This window comes from Haemaphysalis longicornis, unplaced genomic scaffold, assembly GCF_048455015.1.
Source record: "Haemaphysalis longicornis isolate Haplotype H1 unplaced genomic scaffold, Haemaphysalis longicornis Haplotype H1 scaffold_7, whole genome shotgun sequence".
Taxonomy (NCBI): domain Eukaryota; kingdom Metazoa; phylum Arthropoda; class Arachnida; order Ixodida; family Ixodidae; genus Haemaphysalis; species Haemaphysalis longicornis.
In genome coordinates, this window is record NW_027526422.1 from 77,426,853 (window position 1) to 77,444,444 (window position 17,592).

The 17,592-nt window shown below is 45.4% G+C and overlaps 1 protein-coding gene across 1 annotated transcript in view; it reads left to right on the forward strand.

Annotated features, from left to right (window-relative positions):
- The first annotated feature begins 790 nt into the window (after nt 1-790).
- Nucleotides 791-17,592, forward strand: part of LOC144144511 (uncharacterized) — a 78,408-nt gene continuing 61,606 nt past the window's right edge. The window contains exons 1-2 of the mRNA XM_077675989.1: nt 791-926; nt 16,993-17,075. Of these exons, the coding sequence (XP_077532115.1) occupies nt 17,056-17,075 (20 nt within the window). The 5' untranslated portion in view covers nt 791-926; nt 16,993-17,055. The remainder of the gene's footprint in view (nt 927-16,992; nt 17,076-17,592) is intronic.

The window sequence follows — 17,592 nt, forward strand, 5'->3', positions numbered from 1 at the left end:
GTGTTGCAGCATCCCTTTGAAGCACTGGTCAAAATATGTTCTTGTTTCGGCACCTAAAGTAGGCCATGCCTATAGGATGGCACATTCAGAATTTCGGGAAACAACAAGGGTACTGTAGCACCACTTGTCTGGTCTGAGACTTACCTTTTTCGTACACCAAAGGAGGAATTGCCATATTAGCAATTTTTCTAGATTTTCCTTGTTGCACCAGGGTCAAGACAACCAGTAGCTAAATATTCGTATGGGCACAGCAGATCTAACTATTAATATGCATTCTTCACTGTCTAGGGTAGCATGAATATCGTTCGGAGCAGCATGCAACGTTATGTTTACTGAGTTTTCAGGTTCAATGTTGAACCCTTAACAGGGAACCTAATCATTCGCCCGTAAGAATTAAGCCACATTATCCGAACTAGTAATAAGAGAGTGGTCCAGAGTAAGCAAAGTTCGAAGATGTGCTTGCAAAAATCTCAACATTTTGTGTTCCGGGCAGCCGCGTTCATTGACAATTGCGCTAAAAGCAATGGCTTTTTTTAGCGAGTTCACGGAGAAAAACATTTGCAAGCAGCACCTGACATTTGCAAAGGAGTCGGTCGACTTTGCATATTGCGGACCCTATTCTGAACGCAGTCGTGGGCATATGGGTGATTCGTTAGGGGCGAATAACCCGGGCTGGTGTTCGGCGTTCGGTATTGGTGTTGATAACTCATTTTTTTCCCTCACCGCTCAGCCTCTTGTATTATCTGTACAAGACTGTATTACAGTCTGGAATGGTGGAGGCAAGCTTGTGGACAGACTTAAGATTTTAGTAGAAGCTTTTTGGAGCTGTTGGGATTCTATTTGAGAAGCTCCTGTTGTAAAATAGTGTGATAAATTCTTTGTGTAGTGGTCGTAAATCTGCGTAGGTTTAAAAGCTGCATCCTGCGGTGAGTTACATTTTTTGGCCGATTATGACAGTGCATTACATCGCCGCTTGGAATGTTTAGCGCTGATAACCTTTACGTACGTCGGTTATTTCACCGTGTGAAGAATACAACTCCACAAGAAAAAGGGTCAATATATTGAACGCTTTTAGGCTGCGTGTTTTAAAGATGGCGATTCTGTGTGAGACGCTTATGAAGGGTCGCCATCGTTCTTGGTTTTGTCGTCAAAGATTGAGCTTTGCTTGGGCCATTTCTCATCCCGCCGCTTTAGAAGCCTCGGCTGAAGTTCTCTTCGTGTAAGGTGGGAAGTCCATGCTTGCGAAGAGCAGTGTATTGTGAAATTGTTCTTTCACGGAAATGGCGAACCATGTAACGCCCCGAATTTCTAAAAAAACGCAGATTTCGCAGAAGTTCCATGTTTTTTCTTTATAATAGCGCAAATGGGGATAATTGGTCGGGCAGAATTTTCAAAACCCCCAAAAATAAAATATCGAAAAGTAGAAAAAAAAATTGTGAACCGTGTAACAAACCTGCATTTCGACAAAAATGTAGATTTCTCAGTGGTTCCCTCTTTAATCGTTACAATAGCGTAAATTTTGAAAAAAAAACAGAAATGAGGAAAAAACAGGCAAAATGGCTTATTGTGTAACGTTCTGAATTTCCTCAGAAATACAAATTTCGTGGAAGGGACGCCTGTAATCGTTAAAGTAGCGCAAATGGAGATAATTAGTCGGGCAGAATTTACAGAAACCAAAGAGTTGGCTGTAAAGAACTCAAACTCTAGACAACCGGTATAAGGTTGCTACGAATTAGTAAACAATTGTGTGAATTTCTGCCATTTTGTACGAGTTGTCGCCCCGTTCAAAAGATGAAAGCGGGGAGCCGATACGACATGAACATTGTTTTGGCGCAGTGTAACAAACTAAATACAGTTTGCGCTGCGACTGAAAAATTATCGCTCCACCTGGATCCTGATAAATTGGATGACCAGGGAAGTTTTTTAGCACACACCACAGGTGTGACGTAGAATTTAAGGAACGGCGCAAGGTAATTTTATTTCTCTTGACCGTTGGCCGCAGTTTTGCCTAAGAGAGACACTGTCGTACACGCACACACTGTCATTTTGACTCGACTGATTTTAAAAATGGTGTCTTATAATGACACCTAATCCGTTCCATATGCGTATACAAGTGATAAGATGTATATTATTGTGGTACAGATCATGTTTTTACCGACGTACGGGTTCAGATGTGGCAGCGTTCTAATTTCACCCATACCTACACATCCATTTTCAAACGCCATAGGGCTGAAAAAAAGCATATCGCAGCTGCGTCGCGAGTGACAATATGTATTTGCTTTAGCGACAACCATGGTCTTTGTGAGCTGCCAACGGACGCCACGAAATCCCGGATTGTCGCATTACAGTTTTCGTCGAATAATAGTGAGTTGAAAGTGTCCAACATGTGTCTGCTGTGTTAAGCGTGATAAAAGATTCGGATGTTGCATATGGAATGTTGTGATAGCCTTCTCATCTCGTGTGGTCACACCTTGTTAGGACCAATGGGACGTGCGAATTATCGCCAAACAGGGCATTGAACCTGGCTGAAGGGAGTGCCCTCAAAGTATTTGCCCATGCACCGTGTGAAATGCAGACACGCACACATACGCACGCACACGCTCACACGCTCACGCTCACACGTGCTCACGCTCACACGCGCACACTCGCACACGCACACGCACACACACACACACACAAACACACACATGCGCACGCACGCACGCACACACAAAAAACAATCGTCCACCTTCACAATTCAGATGCGAAGACTTCGGCAACAGCGGAGTTGGTGGTCTTCACTAGAATGAACTTGGCTTTTCTGTGGTCTGCCCCTTTTTAAAAGAAAGATGGTTAAAAAGCGAAGGGTTCTCTATGCAAACAGAGTTAAATCAAAGTCCACAATCCACCTTCTTAAAGTGCGAAATCCACACTGCCGAAGTCAGCAGTCAGAGTCTACCACAATTCAGCGAAAATCCAAAGCGAACGCCTACGCTGCGAACCCAAAGGAAATGCTGTGCGCCCTGCGAAACCTGACAGACGTCGGTTTCATAGCCCGATCTACCCAGTTTTGATTATGAATACGGGAAGCGATTTTTTTCCCGGTTTTTCTCTCTTGTTTCGTGCGGCGGCTGTATTTTAATTGTTTTCTGTTGTGGTTAATTTGGGGGATTATGTTATCGCTTTGTTCGTTCTATTATTTTTCGCTATCTCCCATACACCTATGTGCATCTTCCTTCCCGTCTTATGATCAGGCGGCGTGGCAAGGCAGAATGGCACGGCTTTTCAAAGCTGTGGGTGGCTCAATTCATTGTTAGGTTTATTTATTTACTAGTTTCAAAATTAACCTATTTCCCTTGAAGTCTTTCGGAAATTCGTATCCGCCCTTTATTGTTTTGGCTGATATGCAATGCGTGCCAAGGCTAGTTTTTTTCAATTGGCTGCTAACCAAGTACCTCTCGGGTCCTTGCGGTGGCCTGATTGTTCGGTTGCCGGTTACACGGCATATAAATCCCTGGTTCGATTCTCGGGACCTCCCTAACCACATTTCTTCCTTAAGGCGGGCACTCCCAACAACCGCTCATGAGATCCTTGCCTCCTCGCCACTATCCCTCACAGTTGTTGGCAGAGCATTTTCGCGCTCTTTACTTCGCCGATGATGATAGTTGTCTGAGGACGATACCGCAATGACAGAGCTCAAGCTTAAATAGCTCCGCAGTTAAGAGAGTTTAACTCAGTTTAACGCAGTTTAACTCGTGTGTTTGCTCACCGCCATTTCCCTACTTTATGCAGAGTTTGCGTACTTGATTAGCTTGCTTTGTTCCCCCATGCACCTGTGCAGTTGTTTTTTGCTTTAATAGAGGCCCCACTCTTGCCTTTAGTAGTAGACACGACTGCTCTACGTGTTTATAATGAGTTAGTTTACTGCCCGTGGCCACATAAAGCAATTCTAAGAAAAGGCTCTGGGAACCCTTCTTGCATGAGTACTGATCTTGATTATAGCAGCTGGCCCCGAGATGTTCTGCCCAAGAATTTTAAGGCAGTCGTCCCGCGGCAGCTTGAGTTGTCGGCACACAGAGGTTTCCCTCTCTGAGGTAGCAGAGTGGTGGTGTTTGCAAAACATAGGGGTCTTGTGGTATAATTGCCACATGCCACGAATTGAGGAGTGGTTCCCGTGAATAGACTAGTTAAGAGCAGAGCCTGGTGGCCAGGAATTAACCAGTACGTGTAAGGAAGGGTTCAAAGTGGCCAACGTTGTAAAGAGTAATGCCGGGAACTTGCGCACGGAAGGCTGTATTCATGGGAGTTTGAAGGGAGCGCCTGGTCTTACATACCCACAAATTTAGTAGAATCCTTTCAAGATAAACTTTTCCTTTTAAAAGGACATGCACATTCGAAATGGCTGAAATACTAGCAGGGGCGTCAAAATCAGCAGCAAGTATTTGATTGAAAGCGAGGACTTTTCGCATTACTCATGGTGTCGCAGATGTTGTTCTGCCTGACAACAGAACAACTTTGTTTCCTAAGGCTTTTAGACAGTTGGGCAACACCAACGAATCTGACATGTCAAAGTGTGACTCTAGCAGAGACCCTGCATCACTCTTTTCTACTTTTTTTCTTCACTTTTTTCTACATTGTGAATGCTTTCAGAGCGTAGTAAACAAATACAGTACTTAAAATAAGGGGTCAGAAGGTACGTCCGCCAATAATTAGTGCTGTATGCCCATTAAATAACTTGAAAACTTGCTAAAAAATTGCTGTCTTTCACGATCTCGGCGTTTTTCAGCGTTCATATTACGTCACTAGAGCGGTGTAGCGGCTGTAGGCCGGTTTTTGTTCAGCTGCACAAATAAACGTGTTCGATAGCCACTTCAAAATTATGACGGAAAAGCAAAGCAGAAACAGAAGGCGTATCTGCAGCGACGAGCAAATCTCGCAGTGCAGCTCCGGGCTGGCGATAAGTGTACCTTTCGCAGTGCTTCCAGACGCAAAGGAAACAGGGAAAGCCCTTGTAGGCAGTGTTGTAGAGTCCTTTTAAATGAGCAGCTGGAGCATAGGGGGCGAGAGATCAGGAAGACCTCAAGTGCACGAGTTCAGGAGGCATTACGACCACTTTTCCTATTGTAGGGTATCCTTCCCTCTTGAACAACAGGCAAAAGAGTTGCCGAAATGATAATGGGCAAGCGCCTTCTGAGTCTTGTGGACATACTTCACGCAGCCTTAAAATCTGAATTGTTTGACAAGCAAGGAAGGCTGGTACATAAGGTGAACCAAGAGGTCGGGAGCTTTGTGGAAGTGAAGGCTATCTACATCGGAATGATCTGGGTGGCCCGATGTCGGTTCCTGGAATCAAGCCCTTATTTTACAGAACGAGTACCTTACAAAGTTCATGACCATGCATGATGGTGGGTTGTGAAAAACCCACGTGTCCCAGATTAGGAAGAGGCACGTAAATCAGGCCAGAAGCCAAAGTGCGTGGCCCCCATAACGAGTTTATGCTGGGGGTACCATCACAACACCTCATTTGCGAACCTGAACTGGACCACCCCAACCGGAAAAATGGACTGAAACCAAGCCTTTGGCAACCAAAATGATGAAGCTGAAAATAGTGTAATGGCCACCCATCACCTACCGTTGGACCAATAGGAAGACCCCAGGCTACAGTGCCACTCATCCGCGAACACGGGAATTCACCACGGCGACACCGGGAACCACTCCGTCGTTTTAACTACTATGTCACCCAAGGGGAAAGCGGTGTTGTGTTGGCAACTATGTTCCCCTCCCGGACCCTCTAGGGTTATGAAAGTTGTGGTGTTGCTGAAACTGAACTGACCAGTTGAGGCTTAATGTTGGGCTGCTTGGTACCGACTTTCGTAGTTACTACCAGGGAAAAAGACATGGACCAGGCTAGATAGAACCAAGATCTGTCAATGGTCCTGTGTGCTTCTTTCTCGGATGTCTTTGTTTCTGGTAATATGTATGGAGTGACCCAACCTACGACGTACCGGGAAAATCTATGAGCTGTACCACGCGTTTGAGTAATACGGTCCGTTAAATCGGCCGGTGACTGCACGACACCACAAGCGTTAACTTCCACCAATGCATAGGTTGAAAAAACCTGCATTCATCCAGGGCTTCGCCCTACACTACAATACATTGCACATCGCGCTCTTATAATCTTGCTGAAACACGCAATTCTTTTTTGCAACAGGGACACAGAGACTGCTGACACAGCCTGCCTGCAATGTTCTTTTCACTGATTCTATTATTTCGCATTCCAAGCTTTACATGTTCTGGCAGGATATGACGCAGATATAAAGAAATCTGCAGAAAACCTCAGGATTGTCGACTCACGCTTAATAATTCTTAAGCACCTTGTAGTTAGTGCAAGTTTGTGTTACAGCTATATGTAGTTACTAGTAGCTAAAGCTGGCCATTTACACTATCACAATGACTCAATATGCTAACTTCGCCAGTTATGCCGTTTTCCGCTGACGGAGGTCCTTACACGATTGGTACTTGGTCACAACTTGTTGGACGGTTTTTAGGTTTTTTAGCTTTTCTTAGCTAGGTTTTTTAGCTTAACTTTTTAGGTTTTTTCCGTTGTTTATTTTGGCTTGAATTGCGTAATGGCAGTGAATAACACTGAAATTTTTATTGGTTAGTTACTTTACTATATTTCTAATTTGTTGTTTTCAAATTTCCGTTTTTTAAATTTTCTTCCACCAATGCTTTCTATTTACACTATTCAAACGATTAAATGAGTCAACTTCAACAATTTGGCGTTTTGTGCTTACGCAGGGCGTTACATGGATAAGGCGTTTTCGCTGTTTTTTATTCGGTGCTTCTGTCTTGTTTTTTTTTGTCTAAATCACGTGAGAGTGGTGTGCAAAACTGACATTTTTTATTTTGTTATTGAAAATGTTTTATTTTTACTTTGTTTTTATTCGTTCTTTTAGTTATTAAGACATTTTAATTGATAATATTTATTTAAACAGTACACATATGAAATGCTTTAACTTGGCCATTCATCCATTTTTCTGCCCGTCGGGCTGTGCTTTTCAACGAATCTGATTTGAGTACTCGTTCTTTCGCTTTTTGATTTTTTATTCCAATGGTAAGACAGATTTTTAATTTCAGAACACAAGTATTATTGTTTTCAAATTTTATTGATTACTTAGATCTTCAAAGATTTTCTTGGGCAATAAATTTCCTCCCCACAATTAAGCAATGGAATCGGCTAGCTTCGTCAACAATTAATTTCCCAGCAGATACAGCACGTTACAGGTTGGGTGCCTTATCAGGATTTTTTATTTGGTGTTAATATTTGTTTGTTCACAACTTTCATTTTTGTTTCTACTGTGCAAGAATGGTGTATCAGACCGCCTTTGTTAAGTTTATTAGTTCGGTGTTAAAATTTTTGGTGAGTTATTTCTTGGTTAGAAAATTTCTTCTAACCCAATTCTTTATTTAGATTTTACCGATAATGTACCTGCCTCCATGTATCAGTGGTTATAGCTTGGGGTGCTCAGCCAAAGGGCGCGGTTTCAATCCGCCTCTTTCACAACCCCACTGCGCATGCGCAATCCCCTAGCGGCCAAGTCCCTAAGCAGTCCAGTAGGGGCAGCAGACGACATTCCCCACAGCTCCCGCACAAGCGGGAAGGGGTCGTGGTTGTATTTACATCGTTTGATTTTTTGTGTGCGCTCGTTGTGCGCGGAACAATGCCCACAACTTGTGCTGCGTTCCGCTGTAACTCGGAGTGCCGAAAAGGGAACGGTGTCGGCTTCTATCGCTTCCCGTCGGCCGCACGCGATCGGCTACGGCGGCTTGCGTCGCTCGCGTCGGCTCGGGTGATGGGAACTGTAGGCTTAGCATCCTGGCGGATATTTCATCGCTGCTATCTGTGCAACTGCAAATGACAATCCGCAACACAACTTTTCACTACACTATCATCCCCTTTCTCGCATGTGGAACTCTATTTAAGTTATAACTGCCGTTTGAGCGATCGGTGACCAAGACATCTGCGTAGCATGTTTCGATGCTTCCGCGCAGGTATCGCCATCTCTCGGCTGCTCGGCGCACCGCGCGCCGCGGCGATCGGTCAGCGTAGGCTTGCATCGCGGCAGATATATCTGATCGCCGCTTTTAAAATAAGCCCTGACAACAATCCCTAGCACAATTTTTCCCCACACTAACACCTACTTTCTCGCATGTGGAACTTTTTAGCGATCAGATTGATTCAGAAGAGCAGCGACAAGCGCGGTTGCTACCGTGGTCTGCGCCGGTTCGAGCCGCTGAGTGTGCCGAGCTGGCAGGCGCGGCCGGCGTGTGCGCGGACTGTTTCCGAAGGCAGAAAACGCTTCACGATTGCTTGCTTTATCCATTTCTTGCGAACAAACGCGCGGAATCTACAAATTCAGCTCAGCGATCATCGTAGTTGACCATGGAGCAAAAACAGTGGGCGGAGCGACGCCGACGACGCATCTCATGCGCGCATCGGGCCGTCTCAAATTCACGCGTACGACTCGTGGCGACAGCCGTAACGATCAGTCGCACGCGAATCGCGTGTACCAATCGTACATGTGTCCAGCGCTTAAAGGCATTTTGCGAACTGCCGGCCTTTGTTGAGCTGGCGATCGCATTTCATGCCAGACGACTCCAAGTACTGCTCGCTCTGCTACTCGGACGGCACACGGATCTGTCCGAGATTTCTCTGCCAGCCCTCATTCAGTGATAAGAAGCCGCCTGGTATTATGTGATGACCAGGGGCTGTCGTCTTAAGGCGTTATAACACCAACACAGAAGAAAAACTTCGGCTGCTCCTCGCCGTAATGTGGGATTGCCGTGCATACAACGAGAACACAGCCGGAGGAAACGCCGGCAAACCCTACAGCTTCAACTTCCGCTAGGCACGCTAGGTGGCAGCACACCGCAATGAAAGAGGCGGATTACGGCAGCGATGGCCGTTTTTCTGATGGATGCGAAAAACGAATACTCCCTCGTGAAACTATTTCAGCTCATGTGGAAGGTTTAGGTGTCAAAATATTTTGTAGCTCTACACTACGGCGCGCCTGATAGCCGAGGCGCAGCTTCGGTGAGTTAAACACCAAAAGTCTGAATTCCAACTTCGCCGATAATGTAGCGTTACCCTGATGTTGCCGTCGGGCACACGGCGATGAAAGCGTATGCATTGAAATCGGCTTACTGGAGGAGCCACGGTTTCTTTGCTTACTGGAGAAGCATGGTTTCTCTGCCCTCGTGAAACTGTTCAGAGTGTGCATAGTCGGTGCAGTCACACCGTGTGTTAAGCAACCCAAAAGCCAGTACGTAAAATGTACCATAGACGTGTACGAAACTCGTGTTTCCAATAGGAAAACCCGTGGTGGATGTGAACACGGGGTAATGTCAGGAACTTGCGTGACAAATGGTGGGAGGGCTGGCACCTCATCGCAGCCCATATATAAAGGGAACTATTTTTTGACAAATGTGTCATAATCGGCAAGAGAAAAGCAGAAATAAAATGGCCCTGTGTACTAGAAACAAGGTTCCTCAAAGAACTCTGACAGACTAGTTGGTCTGACCTGATGGAAATCAAATTGCGATAAAAAGACAGGACCAACAGAAGGAGACGCACCACACGACGCTTTGTGGTGTGTGTTCTGTTCGTCCTGTCCTTTGAGCGCAGTATTATTTCCAACAACTGAGAGTTGGCTCGCGTAATATTAGAAGTCGAGAAAGTGAATTAGTCGCAAGCATTCTTCATCCACACCCTCTGTGTGCAATCGCAAAAAAATTGCGTTTTTAAAGACGATTATAAGTGCTGTCGTGTGTGTTCTATTGAAGCGGAGAGCGTTGGCATGTGTAGATGCGGATTTTTAAAAAAAAATTACCTTCTTGGAAGTTCGCTCTCCTGATGACGTCTCCCATTACTTCGTGCGTGCCTTTGTTTACCACTACGATTCATTAGCTAACTTATGGCCACAAAGCTCATACGGGCGTGGCTGGGTTTCTGAGGAGCTGTTGGACACTGTAAGAGACCATGGATTGAACTCCTGGCTTCGGCGGCTCTTTTTAAAATGGAGTGCAAAAGACACACACTCAGGTGTATTTATGTTTTGACAGAAGTTCAAGGACCCCCGTTTTTTAAAATGTACCTGCAGCCGTCCACAGAGGCTTACACCAAAACACCTGCGAAATTTCGGCGTGAAGCGAAGTCATTTTTCCAACACAAACAATGAAGCTTTTGTGCGAACACAAAATATAACAAGAAGTCACAATGCACCATTCCTCTCGTCTTTGGAGAAAACCTGGACCACGCAGCCGATGATAAGGAAAATCATGAGCACGGGTCAGAGGAACCCCCTCTTCCCCTCACGTTCGCCGTCGTTCGGCCTTGCACCCTGATGTAAATTGCTTTGACGTACTCGCCGCGACCGCGCTCTCCAGCTGCAGGGGCAGAGACCTTTACTTCACAGCTGTTCTCCAGCGAGGCTGCCCGCCTCTAGCCGGTCAACATTTTCAGCGTCGGTGTCGTCACTCAAAAAGAGAGAGGCACTTTGTTTTAAATACTGAACAACAAAAATATTTTTTTCAACGTTTATTGAAATGTAGAAAAAACACCCGGGGGTCTCTTGCTAGTGCACCAGACCCCCTTAGGGGTAGCGATAAGCTAAGGTTCACGACGGGTATTGGTGTGAAATACACAAAAATATAGACAGAATGACGAAGCTACGTCTGAGGGCAGCGCAGCGCTTGATGTGCCACACTTTTGCCGCGTACGAAAATGCTCGTAGTAAAAGGCGCTAGGGCCTTCATACCCTGATGCTATAGTCATGTTATACCCCTAGAAAAAAGGCCCAGCAATGCTTTGTGTGCAGTCGTGAAACCGAGTGATAGGGGCTTGGTATATAGCGCTGGATAGGGATACATGGGACGTTTGGAGGTATTTGACAAACAACATCCCTCGGCAACCATACTTTACTATAGAACTTGTTAAATTGCGCCTGAAATGTGTTCCAATGGCGTATATGTGTGCAGTAGACAAGCTGACTCTCAAGTGTCTGCGTGATGTCATCTACTTGACGATGCGAAATGTGATCAGCGAGACGGAGACACGTCAAAGGCAACAAGCGAGAAGTAGCACGTATCCCTAGAGAAATAGGAAACGTTTATAAAAGTCTTAAATCAGTGGTACAGTAAGGGCATCGAAAATAAAACGAAATACACCACTCAAGTAAAGGAAAAGCTAAATGCGAAGGTCCTAGAAGAAAACCGAGTCGAGAAATGCCACTATTCGAAATATAAATAACTCACTCGCAGGTCTTGTTCCTATGTGACGTCACGCGCACAAATGTTAGTAAATTAGGGAAATGTTCAGATGGCTTCGCGTGATAGCGGCACTAATTCGCGGTGGCCGCAGGCTACGGGTCTTGAAGCAAGGACGGTCTTCCCCGATGAAATGGCGGTCCCCGAAGAAGGAACGAACGCCAGGTTACCCGGAGCCAAGCTCTGGCATCTAGAAAGGGGGCCTGAACGGGTGGCCGGCTCTACGGCGTGGGCCCCACTGCGCCAGCAGAGCTGCCGACGCCCCAGCTTTGTAACACGGGCGCACCCTGCGGCGCACACCGAGAACCAGCCTGTCTTGCTACGTCCCCGTGTTCCGAAGTACCCCTCCTCTTTTCCTCTGGTACGCTATTTTTTCGCGGCGCAACCCGTGCAGAGGGTGATTGTCGTTTACCGTAGGTTCGCGACTTTTTCAACTTCGTCGGTATTCGAACTTGTCCTGGTCTAATTACAATCTCTGTGTAGAGCGCTCATTAGAGATAGATGGGTTTGTATATATATTTGTGATAAGGCCTTTGAACCTTCGTGTTTTCAAATAAGACATTTTATATTGCCCATAGAAAATCATTTTCCAGAACCTTACTTGCGCATTGTAGTGAAACTCAGTTTCAAGAGTCTCAACGAACAGAATTTTCTGGCGACACATGAGAGGTTATGGGCTTGTTTAATAAAATTCTCTAGAGACATACTTTGGTGTCAGGCTGGTGATATGAAAACTGAAAAATATTTCCACCTGTGATACATCTCTGCGTCGATTTCTGAAAGTGACTTTACAAAGACTCGCATTTTCGGCGAGAGGCTAGTAATTTAGGCGACAATTAATTGCCACTTGGGAGGTTCTGCAATTTTCTTCGAGCGTACATTCCTTTGAAATGAAGGGCACTGAAACCCATTGCACTCAATGGGGATTGAACATTCGCTGAATATTTCTTGTGCTTTATTTTGTGTGATGCACACAGTAGAAGCCATCGCCGCCACTTGAAACAGAGCAACAGAGCACGTTCTGAGTGTTTCGTTGTGCTCTTATATTTATTTGTGATGCGTGGACCGTTATGGAACGCATAGCAGACAATGGGAATTGAGTGCGCTCTGGTGGTTAGCAGTTTTTTGCACGTTTTGGGCAAACACCAGCTTGGTGGGCTTTTTGTGACGCCCGTAAACTGAGCGCGCCGCAATGGCTAGGTAACGCAAGGATAAAACTTTCAAAGAGCACTGCAAATACCAGGAGTGACGGAAGAAAGACAACGGCAATACGACCTGCATGGTGGGCCGGAAGAATCAATAAAAATTGTTCCAGATTGCCTAGGCGCAAGGGATAAGCAAAGGATGTCCCGAGTTTGAATTATCTCTATCTCTCTCTCCATCTCTTTCTTGCTCAAGAAGCTTAGAGAAAGAGGCAAGTTGTTTCAGAACCCATCATGCTCTACCACGGCGACCACAACTGATAATCGCTACCATTGTTGTGTACAAGTTGTTTACAAAGGTTATACTTAATCGAATTGTTTGTACCCTGGACATCTAGCAATGAAAGTAAAAACTTGCTTCGGAGGGAAATAGAGGGACTCTCTTTAATGGGGACTGGTGATGTCAGCCCTGCTAGTGACAGGGCTTGCCGCGCCAGATGGGAAACGACTACGGTGATGAGTGCTGAGTTTTGGACATGTCGGCTAGAACAGCGTGAATTTAAACAAAAAAAGTTAAAAACAAGATAGAAGGAAATGCTGCTAGCACAGTTCGGGGAGAGATTAAGTTTGAATAGGAAATTGTTAAGGTAAACGCTGAATCGATATACTACAAGGTAAGCGGTGCAAAGAAGAGAAGAACACTAACCCAGGAGAAAGAAAGAGATATACAACTCAGCGTGACAGAGTACATATTTCGGACAACTTGTACTCATTACGATCGAAAGAGATGTTTTCAGTTCAGAGTCTCCTAAAAACAAAGGTTCAGAGTCTCCTAAGAAACGAAGCAAAGCTTTAGCTTCAAAAGTACTATCATTGCTATAGGTCCAGGGCCAAGAAAATGAGAGAGTTCGACCCTGAATCCATGTTGTATGCGAGACAGAGAGCTGGTAGCAGTTTTTCGCGCAGCAGCGAATCGGGGGCAGATGCACAGCAAGTGATTTACAGACTCACGCACAGCGGAAGTTGGACATAGCGGTGACTGTCCCCAACCTATTTGAAACAAAACTTTGGGTACACGTTACGTTCAAGCGCAGTCGGTGCAGTGCTCCTTCAGACCGCTTGTTGAGGCCGCTTGGAAAGTGGAACTCACCATGGGGATCAATAGCCTGCCGAGGTGGATTCCAGCGGTGAGGGTCCTGGCACTCCAACATTTGTGCAGTACAACTTGCGTGGATGAGGATGTTACTGTCCTGTCAGGAGAAAGCGAGGTGGGTTGTGTTGCCCAGCAAGTAGCCTGCGCTGAAGGCTCCGTTTGGTTTAATGTTGCCTTGTATACCCAGGTGGCGAGGCAGCCACTGAAGAATGCTGTGACGACCTGCGCTTAATGCCATCGTGTGAATTTCGGCAATTTCGTAAACAAGGGGACTGCCGTTGTTGGACCGCTTTCGGAGGGCTTGTAAGGTACTTCGTGGGTCCAGAAATATTACCCATGTCTGGACATGATGTCCACTAATGTAACGAAGTGCAGCCCTTACAGGTGCCAGTACAGTAGCTATTGACCACGTTTTGTGACTTAGGTTTCCCTCGATGGCGCACCGGGCTGACGGAATCCACACGCCGATGGCATATGAGACCGGGAGAACCGAGCCATCTACATAAATGTATGTGTAGCATTTGTAAGTGCTGAAGATGTACTCGGGTGTAAAGATCTCCAACGCAGGCGCGGGCATGGCCGACTTTTGCTTATTCCGGTAGTTGTGGCAAGAAACTGTTTGTAATGAGTGGATCATACGCAAGGAATAAATCAGGTAATCAAAAATTGTGCGAAATGTAAAAAAAACTTTTTCGTATGACCTTTACAGGTAATTCAAAAGCAATTCCTCTGAGGGAACACTTAGGAGGTGTTGAAAGCATTCAGAGAGCATAGAATTCAAAAGGCCTACGGAAGGCCTAGGATAGGCCTAGGATATCTACGGAAGCTGTACAGGAACAATTACCCTCCCTAGGAGAACTAGAAAGTTCGTTATCAAAAATGGCGCCAGGCAGGAAGACCGAATCTTATCGCAACTAATGACTCTTTCTAAAGGAAGCATTTACGTAACTGAAACGGGAGAAAATGGGATCAGTAAGCAGTGGAAAATACTCATATAATTTGGGATTTGCAGATAACATTGTCATCTGTACTTACTGTGTACGCCAGCTTATTGTGTACGCCATCATGTATTGTGGTCATTTCCGTTGTGACTGTCGCAGCAATCATTGTTACCAATCTCTTTTATACACATTCCCGAGGCCTTTAAACACGCTGGAAGATAATAATGTTTCGATAACGATAATCTCAAAGAAAATGCTAATGAAGCCGATCTACACTTCTGAGCCATTATTGCAATCGGGTTTTTTTATTACTGAGGATTTACATGTACTTTTGGTTACCAGTTTGTCAGTTTACCGGTATTGTTTTGTAAAGGTTTTCTTTTCTATAGCTCCTTTTTATAATAATGTACAGTGGCGATATTACGATTACTATTTTGTGTAAAATTTTTTGTGTAAAATTTTGTGTAAAGTGTTCGCTATCGGAGAGGAGAGGGGTTGAGCGGCGGAGAGCGCAGCTCGCGCGGCGAGGAGAATGGGGGAGGGGTGGACGCCGATGACGACAACGGCGACGACGCCGGATGCAGGGACAAGGCGAGTGAATGAGATGCAGTCGCATCTAAAAAAATTAGGCAGATGAATATTACGGGCTGGACTACATTCGGTAAGTATCCTTGCAATTTCGGCAGTAATATAGCCTTATAACTACAAAGACAGGTGTATACCTAATAAGTTCTCCCAATGATGACAATCGTGCGTATACGTAGGTGCCTTGACAGGAAGCGTATACGTAGGTGCCTTGACGGCATGTTGGATACCACATGAGACAAGGTAGCATTAGCGTGGATTAGGAAACAAATTCGTATGGAAGACGCACTAAGTAGTGCAAACTGAACGAAAAAATAGACGCTGGGAAATTGCAATGCAAATGAAGGAAAAAAGGTGCACCTTCCGTCCAATGGAGTCGAGTACCTACCACAGTATGGATGGAGGAGGAGAAGGAGGAATGCCTTAATGATGAAGAGAAGTCAGCCTGGCAGCGAGCTTGCCTTGCTACTCCACATGAACATGAGATGTGCGAAAGGGAAAAGAAACGAAGAGAAAATCTCATACAGATACTGCAAAAGCAAATAAGCACACAAACTGACAGACGCAGGATCACGCACACACCACACAAACAGAAGTGAAGTTAAGGCAAACATTTACAGAGTTTCGTTCAGGCCGGAGTCACGGAGAAATGACACCAAGGCCCGTGTACACCGTGACGAAACAAGGGAAGACCAAACATTCCATGGAGAAATGAGCTGAACAAATTCGGGGGCAAAGAATGGGTTTGACAAACTCACAATAGAAGCAGCTGACTTTAGAAGAGGTGTGTGTTCTCCATGTAGTGAGCACAACCAGCCCGATATAATGATGATGAGTAGGATACCGTAAGGTAAGGAAATATTTCATACTCCATCAGTAGGTGTACTGGTTTCGCATAAGCTTCGCTGGACATCAAATTTTGCTGAGCCTGAATGGCGAGTCGTTTTTTTAAATCGTACAATAAAGCGCTTTCGTGGTGTCTTCGAACCAGCTACATTCGTACTAACTTGCGTTTCAAGTCATAACTCGTGTACGCCACTGACTATACTTAAGGAGCATTTAACCTCTAACGGTCGCTAGGGGCAGAGTAGAGAGCGATGAAGAGAGTAAACATGGTCATTGCCTTTTAGGAGGGAGCCTTTATGGTGTAATTATCATCCAAGGAGTTCACTGGCACGCTTTTTCCAGGAAGGAGCAGGCCAGGACAGATAACCCTATCAAACCTTGTGGAAGCGTTTGTTTGTCATCAGGCGTATTTTTAGGTGCAGTGCAACAGCTGAAACTCACAGGATTCACTGAGAGAAAACGTACTTTCCATTGTTCGTGCAGGTGCACAGTAGTCCGAAGCAATTCCACGGTATTTAGTGAGTGTGGCGTTGAACCCGCCCAGCTGTTGAGTCAATGATACCAGGCACTTTCAACTCGGCCAAGTGCTGCCGTGAAAAACCTTAGCATCTTGAAAACTTGATGCTTCTTTATTTTTCGGTGCTATTTATATTTGTCACCAAAACAAAAAAATAGCGGTGAGAGTTGATAATTCATTACGACGGCAATTTCAGAAAACACACATTACGCCCGCCAGCACAATAGACAATACGTTGACGTCTCACCAACACCTGCAGTGGGGCGTTCGTTTCTCCCAATCTTGAAAAATCTGTATAAGGGGAATAAAACAAGGGCTACTTGCCGCATTAGAGCAAACTGAACTGGTTGAGCATTTCTTCGCAACTCTCTGGTAGCTTGCTTTGTCACCAACTGTCTAAAGCTATAGCTCTGCAAAGAAAATTCTAGGGAGTGGTTGCTAAGCGAGCGTGCGCTAAAATTCTCTTTCGTCGGGGTGCCCTCTCTGTTTTATCTGCCGTAGGATACTGTGCCAGACTTCCTGCGAGATACACCTGCTACAGGCAAGCGTACCAGAAGTACCATCATGAAGCTTGAAAAATCAGCGTGAGTGAACACCTCTGATTCTCATTGCAGGTGTTTAGGATGTATCAAACGGAAAAAGCATACTTTAAGGTGTAATCCATGTCTTTCCGAACTGTAATCTTAAAATAACGCAAGCAGAAAGGCACGCCTCTCCCCCTCACGCAAATATATCGAGGCAAGCGCAGCTGCCTCGAGGAAGCTGTCTAGAAAAGGTGCCCATGTTTCACAAGAGACGTGCTTTCGTTCGTCAGGCCTCTGCGCACAGGTGTCCCTTGCCGAAACGTGAGTACCAGGTTGAGGTCTGTCCTCGCTCCAAGGTTTCCTTTTCGGTTTGCCCATCGGCTTCTAAACGTCATCGTGCTCTTTCGGTCCCGCTCCCTATACATAAGGAGCGGTACAGAGAAAAACACAATTGTGTATAAAAACACATATGTATAAAATACACAATGTGTACGAAAACACAAATATCTATGAAAAAATACGTATGTATGAAAAAAACAAATCTGTCCTGCCGCCCATCATTAAAAACAAGCCTTAG